This window comes from Eptatretus burgeri, chromosome 10 (assembly GCF_056783735.1).
Source record: "Eptatretus burgeri isolate ZD-2024b chromosome 10, Ebu_testis_v1, whole genome shotgun sequence".
NCBI lineage: Eukaryota > Metazoa > Chordata > Myxini > Myxiniformes > Myxinidae > Eptatretus > Eptatretus burgeri.
In genome coordinates, this window is record NC_140970.1 from 25,352,050 (window position 1) to 25,362,377 (window position 10,328).

A 10,328-nucleotide genomic window follows, 5' to 3' on the forward strand; every position below is an offset into this window, starting at 1 on the left:
CACAACGACAACTACACCGCCTAGAACAGGATCTCATCTAAAAAAATTAATATTACCCCAACATTATACCTCAACATTACCTTCACAACAACAACTACACCACCGAGAACAGGATCTCATCTAAAAAAATTAATATTACCCCAACATTATACCTCAACATTACCTTCACAACAACAACTACACCACCGAGAACAGGATCTCATCGAAAAAAAAAAAATCCTCAACATTACCTTCACAAGGACAACTACACCGCCTAGAACAGGATCTCATCTAAAAAAATTAATATTACCTCAACATTATACCTCAACATTACCTTCACAACAACAACTACACCGCCGAGAACAGGATCTCATATAAAAAAATTAATATTACCTCAACATTACCTTCACAACGACAACTACACTGCCTAGAACAAGATCTCATCTAAAAAAATTAATATTACCCCAACATTATACCTCAACATTACCTTCACAACAACAACTACACCACCGAGAACAGGATCTCATCGAAAAAAAAAAAAATCCTCAACATTACCTTCACAAGGACAACTACACCGCCTAGAACAGGATCTCATCTAAAAAAATTAATATTACCTCAACATTATACCTCAACATTACCTTCACAACAACAACTACACCGCCGAGAACAGGATCTCCTATAAAAAAATTAATATTACCTCAACATTACCTTCACAACGACAACTACACTGCCTAGAACAAGATCTCATCTAAAAAAAAAAATATTACCTCAACATTATACCTCAACATTACCTTCACAACAACAACTACACCACCTAGAACAGGATCTCATCTAAAAAAATTAATATTACCTCAACATTACCTTCACAACAACAATGACACCGCCTGGAACAGGATCTCATCTAAAAAAAATTAATATTACCTCAACATTATCTTCACAACAACAACGACACCGCCAAGAACAGGATCTCATCTGAAAAAAAAAATCCTCAACATTACCTTCACAACGACAACTCACTGCCAAGAACAGGATCTCATCTAAAAAAATTAATATTACCCCAACATTATACCTCAACATTACCTTCACAACAACAACTACACTGCCGAGAACAGGATCTCATCTAAAAAAAATTAATATGACCTCAACATTACCTTCACAACGACAATTACACCGCCGAAAACAGGATCTCATCTAAAAAATTTAATATTACCTCAACATTACCTTCACAACGACAACTACACCGCCTAGAACAGGATCTCATCTGAAAAAAATATTACCTCAACATTATACCTCAATATTACCTTCACAACAATAACTACACCGCCTAGAACAGGATCTCATCTAAAAAATAAATATTACCTCAACATTATACCTCAACATTACCTTCACAACAACTACACCACCGAGAACAGGATCTCATCTAAAAAAATTAATATTACCTCAACATTAGCTTCACAACAACAACTACACCACCTAGAACAGGATCTCACCTAAAAAAAATAAATAATAGCGAACGAAGTGAGCTAAATACTTAACGCGTCCACGTGAGAGAATAGGAAATAACAACAATAACAAAAACAACACAATAGCCCTGGCAATTTGGAATCCGTGTCGTTAGCTATGACTTTTTGCTTCCAGTTGTTTTTAAACACTGTGCGGTGGATAAACACGATTGGGTTTTATTTCTATCTTGTGAATATTACTTAACGTGTGCACATGAGAGAATAGGAAACAACAAAAACAACACAATACCTTGGCAATTGTGAATCCGTGTCGTTGGCTATGACCCTTTTGCTTCCGTTTTTTGTTTTGTTGCTGGGTTTTTTTTTTGTTTCCGGTTTTTTTCATGGGGAATGATGCATGCCGGGAGATCATGACCGGAAGTGTTTATTTATTACCTTCGCATTCTGCGAAAGGTTATGTTTTGGTCGGCGTGTATTTATTTATTTATTTATTTATTTATTTGCAATCTTGTGATTCGTATAACTCAAAAGGTATTAAACCGAATTGCATGAAATTTGGTGGGATGATTGGTTATTAGCCAGGAAGCATTCGATTAGATTTTGGGATCGTTCGGGTCAAAGGTCAAGGTCAGGGTCACGAAAAGGTCAAAATCGTCTTTTTACGATAACACGGTCAATTTTTATTCAATTTGCATGCAACTAACGCCAAAATGTTCAGAATTCAATGCCTCATCTTGTGATATGCAATATGACACAATGACGCCCATACTCTTGTTACTGGTTAGGGGTCAAAGGTCAGGGGGGTCACGACCTTGAAAAATATGCGGTTTTTGTCATAACGCGGTCAATTCTTGTCCGCTTTACATGAACCCAGCACCAAAATGTTCAGAATTTAATGCCCAATCTTGTGACACAATGACGTCATAACACATGTCACCGGTTGGGGTAAAATGTCGGGGGGGGGTCACGCCCTTGAAAAATATGCGGTTTTCGGCATAACTCAGTCAATTCTTATTCGATTTGCATGAAACCAGCATCAAACGAGATTACCTTCTCTTGTTGAAACGTTGTATTCACCGAGCTTGTGAGTGAAGACTCGCCAAAACGACGTGAGTTGATTGTTGTTTAGTCCGTAGCCCCCGAAAGTCGGGGGGGGGGTCATGACATTATAGATATGTGGTTTGTGTCATAAGACCATTCATATGAAACCAGTTCCCCACACTCATACCAAGAAGGTATGCGCTCTATGAGTGCCCGTTCTAGTTCAATTATTTTTTTCAATTCAATTATTATTATTCAATCAAGGTGATTTTTTTTCATGACAGGAAGTGTTTATTTCGTATTTAACATTACCGGGAGTGATTTTGAAACTCTTTCCGGAAGTTTTAATTTCTTTTATTCTTGACTAGAAGTGATCGTTTATTTATTTATTTACTCAATTATTTTTTCCCAAAGTTAATTTTAATAAAGATATCTCCCACATCATCAAAAAATATTTTTTAATCGTGATTTACATTATTTGTTCGCTGATCCCGAATCCAGGCCGAAGTAACCGGAAATTGCGTCAAAATCATCAGCTGTGCGGCGCTTACATGTACCACGGTATAGTTGGCAAGTATACAGTTGTGAACAAGTTTTATGTAAAGTCAGAAGCGAATTTAAGAAGAATTCTACGTTCGCTTCTCGGCTTTGCCTATTCCATATTACCTCAACATTATCTTCACAACAACAACTACACCGCCGAGAACAGGATCTCATCTGAAAAAAAAATCCTCAACATTACCTTCACAACGACAACTACACCGCCGAGAACAGGATCTCATCTGAAAAAATAAATATTACCCAAACATTACCTTCACAACAACAACAACGACACCGCCGAGAACAGGATCTCATCCGAAAAAGAAAAAAAATGCTCAACATTACCTTCACAACGACAACTACACCGCCTAGAACAGGATCTCATCTAAAAAAAATAAATACTAGATTGAACGTAGAATTCTTCTAACATTCGCTTCTGACTTTACCTATAACTTGTTCACAACTGTATATGCAATTTCCGGTTACTTCGGCCTGGATTCGGGATCAGTGATCAAATAATGTAAATCACCATTAAAAATTATTTTTTGATGATGCGGGAGATATCTTTATTAAAATCAGTGGAGGAAATATACACCATGTCTGATATTATTTGGGTCTTTCATGTCTCCAACGATGCCTTTATCTAACGGCATGCATCATTCCCCATGACAAAAACTGGAAACAAAAAATAACCAGAAGCAAAAAAAACGGAAGCAAAAGGGTCATAGCTAACGACACGGATTCCAAACTGCCAGGGTATTGTGTTGTTGTTGTTGTTGTTGTTGTTGTTGTTTCCTATTCTCTCATGTGTACGTGTTAAGTAATATTCACAAGATAGAAATAAAACCCAATCGTGTTTATACACTGCACAGCGTTTAACAAAAACCGGAAGCAAAAAGTAATAGCTAACGACATGGATTCAAAATCGTCAGGGGTATTGTGTTGTTGTTGTTTCCTATTCTCTCATGTGCACGCGTTAAGTATGAAGCTCACTGCGTTCGCGATGATGTACTGCACATAATTGTATGTGCTATACTGTACTTTTATACGACTGGCAGCACTATGACATCACTCGGAAAGAGGAATTTTTCAGCTCCATTATAATCTTATGGGACCACTCTCGTATATGTGGTCCGTCGTTGACCGGAACGTCGTAATCCGGCACATGACTGTACATATATATATATATATATATATACATATATATATATATATATATATATATATATATATATATATACACAGTAGACTAGGCGTAAGTTGGCAGCGTGTAACTCGTCACTTCGCCTAAGTCGGCAGCGTCAAAAAGTCCCGAATTTATCTCATGTTAAGTCCCTATGAATAAAGGGTCATCCCTCTGTAAGTCGTCATCTCTAAGTCGTCACTTCGTCAGATGTTGTCCGTTCCCACGTAATGGAAACTCAAGTAAATTACCACTCCTAACTTGTCACACGGAACTGCTGCCTCGTGAGAAGCCCGATTTCAGGGAATCGTGATGCTCGCTCATTGTTTTACACCGCCAGTGATAGGCTGTTTATAACTGCGTACACACGTTGATCGCACTGCAGGCAGGACAATGGCGACTAAGCGTAAGCTTACAACTAAAACCTACCAAGAAAAATACGACATTATCCAGTTTTGCGAGGCAAACCCACTGATGAAGAAAACAGCCATAGCTGAGAAGTTGGACATCAAACGGCAGACATTGAACAATATTTTGAAGAATAAGGGCACGATGTTTGGACAAGTGGAGAAGATCGCGAGGCCGGTCGTAAGTGTGAAACGCGTGAAATGTGTGTCCTTTGAAGATGTCGATGACGTGCTCATCATCTGGTTTCGGCAAATGTCGGCTCAGCCAAATATTCGGTTGGACGGTGAAATGTTGCTGCTGAAGGCACGTAAATTCGCTACGGACCTCGGGCATGATGATGCCGAGACCTTGCCGATGCATTGGATAGACAGATTCAAAGTGAGCTGGGGAATCGGCAAGGTCAAGAAGTGCAGCGAATCAGGCAGCGTGGATTCGGCAGTGGTGCACGACTGGAAGGATGGCAAATTGAAAGACTTCTTGGAAAGTTATCATCCTCGGGACGTGTACAATGCCGATGAGACTGGGCTTTTCTGGCAGATGCTGCCAGAAAAGTCTCTGGGGTTCGTTGGTCAATCCCATCATGGTGATAAGCAGGCGAAGTTGTTGTCTTACAGTTGTTCATTATCTTTACTTTTGATAAACTGATTCATGAATTCCATCTTTGCTTGATCACTTTCCAACTCACCAATGAACCCCCACCTATGCCCCGAGGATTGTGTTTTCCTTTTGGTACAATAGCCAGCTCTCACACATACGTGTCCAGGCCACGCGCGACTTCATCCTTCACCCCACAGTCATCATGAATGTTCGCATACGCGTAAGTCGTCACATTTCTAAGTCGTCACTTTTTTCTCGGTCCCGATGGTGACGACTTACGCCTGGTCTACTGTATATGTATATGTATATATATATATATATATATATATATATACATATACATATATTTTGATATGTATATATATATATATATATATATATATACATATACATATATATACACATACACATATATACATGTACATATACATACACGCATATATACACACGTATATATACATATATATATATATATATATATATATATATATATATATATATATATATATATATATATATATACACACATATATAAATGTACATATACATACATATATATATATATATATATATATATATATATATATATATATATATATATATATATATACACACACATGTACATATATACACACATATATACATGTACATATACACATGTATATACATGCACATATACATACATATCCATATATACACACATATATACATACACACATATATACATGTACATTTACATACATATACATATATATATATATATATATATATACATATTTACACAAATATATACATGTACATTTACTTATACACACATATATACACACATATATACATGTACATATACATATATACAAGTGAGTACCAGTGTACTGGGCCCGGTGTGTACCCCGGTTAGAATAGGTGTACCATATCCCTGTGTCGTCAGAGGTGACCAGTGTTGCATCAGGAATGGCATCCGGCGTAAAAAAAATCCTGTGCCAAATCATTATGCGGATCATAACGGATGATCCGCTGTGGCGACCCCTAACGGGAGCAGCCGAAAGAAGAAGAAGAAGAGATATACACATATATACACACATATATATATATATATATACACATATATACATATATATATATATATATATATATATATATATATATATATATATATATATATACAGTGGGGAGAACAAGAATTTGATACACTGCCGATTTTGCAGGTTTTTCCCACTTACAAAGCACGTAGAGGTCTGTAATTTTTTATCATAGGTACACTTCAACTGTGAAAGACGGAATCTAAAACAAAAATCCTGAAAATCACATTGTATGATTTTTAAATAATTAACTTGCATTTTATTGCATGAAATAAGTATTTGATCACCTACCAACCAGTAAGAATTCCGGCTCTCACAGACCTGTTAGTTTTATCCTCAAGAAGCCCTCCCATTCTCCACTCATTACCTGCATTAACTGCACCTGTTTGGACTCGTTATCTGCATAAAAAAGCTGTCCACACTCAATCAATCAGACTCCATCCTCTCCACAATGGGCAAGACCAGAGTGCTGTCTAAGGACATCTGAGACAAAATTGTAGACTTGCACAAATGTGGGATGGGCTACAGGACAATAGGCAAGCAGCTTGGTGAGAAGGCAACAACTGTTGGCGCAATTATGAGAAAATGGAAGAAGTTCAAGATAACAGTCAATCTCCCTCGGTCTGGGGCTCCATGCAAGATCTCACCTTGTGGAGCCTCAATGATCATGAGAAAGGTGAGGGCTCAGCCCAGAACTTCACGGCAGGATCTGGTCAATGACCTGAAGAGAGCTGGGACCAGAGTATTAAAGAAAACCATAAGTGACACACTATGCCGTCATGGATTAAAATCCTGCAGCGCACGCAAGGTCCCTCTGCTCAAGCCAGCGCATGTCCAGGCCCGTCTGAAGTTTGCCAATGACCATCTGGATGATCCAGAGGAGGAATGGGAGAAGGTCATGTGGTCTGATGAGACCAAAATAGAGCTTTTTGGTTTAAACTCCACTCGCCGTGTTTGGAGGAAGAAGAAGGATGAGTACAACCCCAAGAACACCATCCCAACTGTGAAGCATGGAGGTGGAAACATCATTCTTTGGGGATGCTTTTCTGCAAAGGGGACAGGACGACTGCACCGTATTGAGGGGAGAATGGATGGGGCCATGTATTGCGAGATTTTGGCCAACAACCTCCTTCCCTCAACAAGAGCATTGAAGATGGGGCGTGGCTGAGTCTTCCAGCATGACAACGACCCGAAACACACAGACAGGGCAACTCAGGAGTGGCTCCGTGAGAAGCATCTCAAGGTCCTGGAGTGGCCGAACCAGTCTCCAGACCTGAACCCAATAGAAAAATCTTTGGAGGGAGCTGAAAGTCTGTGTTACCCAGCGATAGCCCCGAAACCTGAAGGATCTGGAGAATATCTGTATGGAGGAGTGGGCCAAAATCCCTGCTGCAGTCTGTGCAAACCTGGTTAAGAACTACAGTAAACGTCTGATCTCTGTAATTGCAAACAAAAGTTTCTGTACCAAATATTAAGTTCTGTTTTTCTGATGTATCAAATACTTATTTCATGCAATAAAATGCAAGTTAATTATTTAAAAATCATACAATGTGATTTTCAGGATTTTTGTTTTAGATTCCGTCTTTCACAGTTGAAGTGTACCTATGATAAAAATTACAGACCTCTACGTGCTTTGTAAGTGGGAAAATCTGCAAAATCGGCCTTGTATCAAATTTGTGTTCTCCCCACTGTATATACTGTATATACTGTATATACGTATATATACGTATATGTATACATATATACGTAAATATACATCAGATGCACCTCCTGATTGTTATTGTGAGCATCGCCGTGGATTATGTTTCACATGGTAAATCTGCATTATCTGCAAAGAGCAACCATCTGTCTGCCACCCAGATGATTGTTCCCGCTCATGCAAACCATTCAACCAGAAGGCACGTGATGTGATCGGCGGGTAAAATCAATAATGTTTATTTATGGCGATGAGCAGCAGGATAAAAAATAATTAAAGAAAGGAGAAAGGAGAGGAGAAAATGAAAGGATAGAGAAAGGAACTTAGGAGAGGAGAAAATGCAAAATAAAGGGATGGGCAGCAGTTGAACAATGTGCATGGCAAAAAATATCAACCAGTGCATTGCAAAAGGTTGATTGAATGATGATACAGGATGGTGAGGCCATCAGACAAGGAACAGAAAGGAAGTGGGAAAAGGGGTTTGAAAGAAAAGGGATAAAGATAATGAATGGTTGAAAAAGCAAATAAATGATATGCGATACGTAGGAGGCGTGGGATGGTAAGAGCCCAAGGTAACGGTGCATGTTGCCCTGTGAATTTCCGAGCATAATAATTACACCTATCTGCCTGTCAAGATTCCAGTCTTCCTGCAGGACTTTGATTAGAATATGAGAGCTTTGCTTGTGTGGCAGACTAGTGCTTTGCATTTTCAAGGAGTCTATTTGTGTTTTCACCAAACAAGCACAGCACTCAGAGAAAGTAAGCAGGTGCAATATCTGCTTAAGGTGTATTTTCTATAACAGCTAGCAAAAGTGGCAGGTGATTATGTCGTGTGATTAGAAGACATACATACGTGTAGTTTTTTGAGGAGTGTAGAATTGGAAATTGCAGAAAGGGCAGGCCGGGCAGCTTTCCAGAACTGCTTCTGTGCTGAGTAGCGGTTCATGGGGCACATCCTGAATAAGCAATCTACAGGAGAAGTCCAGAAATCAACATCATTTCAGTAACGTTTTCCCAAAAACCATGGGTCCTTTGAGCAATTTTTAGCAATCACTCATACTTGGTAATTAAGTTAAGTAATACTTGGGTAAGTAATTGGAAGTGTGCACCAACAAGCAAATTTTCCATGAAGTTAATGCACGATAGCCAGAAACTTGGTCTGACAGGATGACGCAGAGGGAGCGCACTTACCTTTGAGCTCACTAATCTGGGTTTGATTCCCAACATGGTTCTAAACTGCCAGATTGGTGCTTTTCGGGCATGGTGATGCATCGCAAAGTTTGCAATCCCATGGACGGACGTTAAGCTGAGTGCTCCATCTGATCGTATTTGGTGGTGGATGTTAAAGATCCCACAATGTCTTTTGACAAAGAGTACTTGAGGCATCAGTAGCATCCTGGCACCAATCCAAAAATTCCCGTGTTAACCTACAGGGCATTCTGCATCAGCATTGACGTGACTGGAGGTCAAAGTGCTGCATTCAAAAGAGGGATCTGAGAATTTGAACAAAGTAGCAAATAATGTTTAAAATCAACTGCAAGAAATCACATTATAGTTGCAAATCATTACCTATGGTTGCTCATAAATGCTTTACCTCACACACTATGAATATTATTATATGAGATAAACTGTCTTGCACATTATTATGATGAAAAGGGATTTAATTATTTTCGCTCAACAGAATTGATAAAATTGTATTGATAAGACCCAGTGATGAAAAAAAAACAAAGTTAGAAATATTTTCCAACCTGCTGTAATTTTATATGTACTATAAATATATATTTATATTGTTACGGCTGTGGAAATTCGCAGAACACCATATAGGTCCTTAGATCAGTTATGCCGATAAGTCCGTGTTCAGTTAGATTTCCCCACCGTTGTTCAATGGAATTTATCCGTGTGGACAGGGCTGTGATCTTTGAGTTAGCCGTTTTTCTTTTACTATCGTTATTTTGGACCAACCGCCATTACTACCACCGCAAAACGCCACCAACCACAACAACCACGATCACCACAACCACCTCGTCAACCGCCAACATCCCCACAGACAACGAACAGCCGCCTTCACAACAAACACCTTAACCACCGCCCAACCACACCACCCTCACTACCACCACAAACGCCAGCCACACCACCATCAAGACCACCACAAAATGCCAACCACACCACCACCGCATTTCCACCTCAGCACGGTTGCCAGAGGCCTGGCCTTCGTCGAGGGAAAGCAGGTGATCCCCGTTTCCCCCTCCCCACCAACGAATGGCATCTTCCCTGACAAATGCGGTGGATTTCACCCTGCAAGGGACAAGGGTGAAAACCCAAGCAATGAAGCAAGCAACGGT

At 39.2% G+C, this 10,328-nt stretch overlaps 1 protein-coding gene across 1 annotated transcript in view; it reads right to left on the bottom strand.

Annotated features, from left to right (window-relative positions):
- LOC147018114 (inositol 1,4,5-trisphosphate-gated calcium channel ITPR1-like) overlaps window positions 1-10,328 on the bottom strand; it is a 489,954-nt gene that overhangs the window by 443,621 nt on the left and 36,005 nt on the right. Inside the window, exon 3 of the mRNA XM_085900071.1 lies at window positions 8,840-8,955. Coding sequence (XP_085756197.1) covers window positions 8,840-8,955 — 116 coding nt within the window. The remainder of the gene's footprint in view (window positions 1-8,839; window positions 8,956-10,328) is intronic.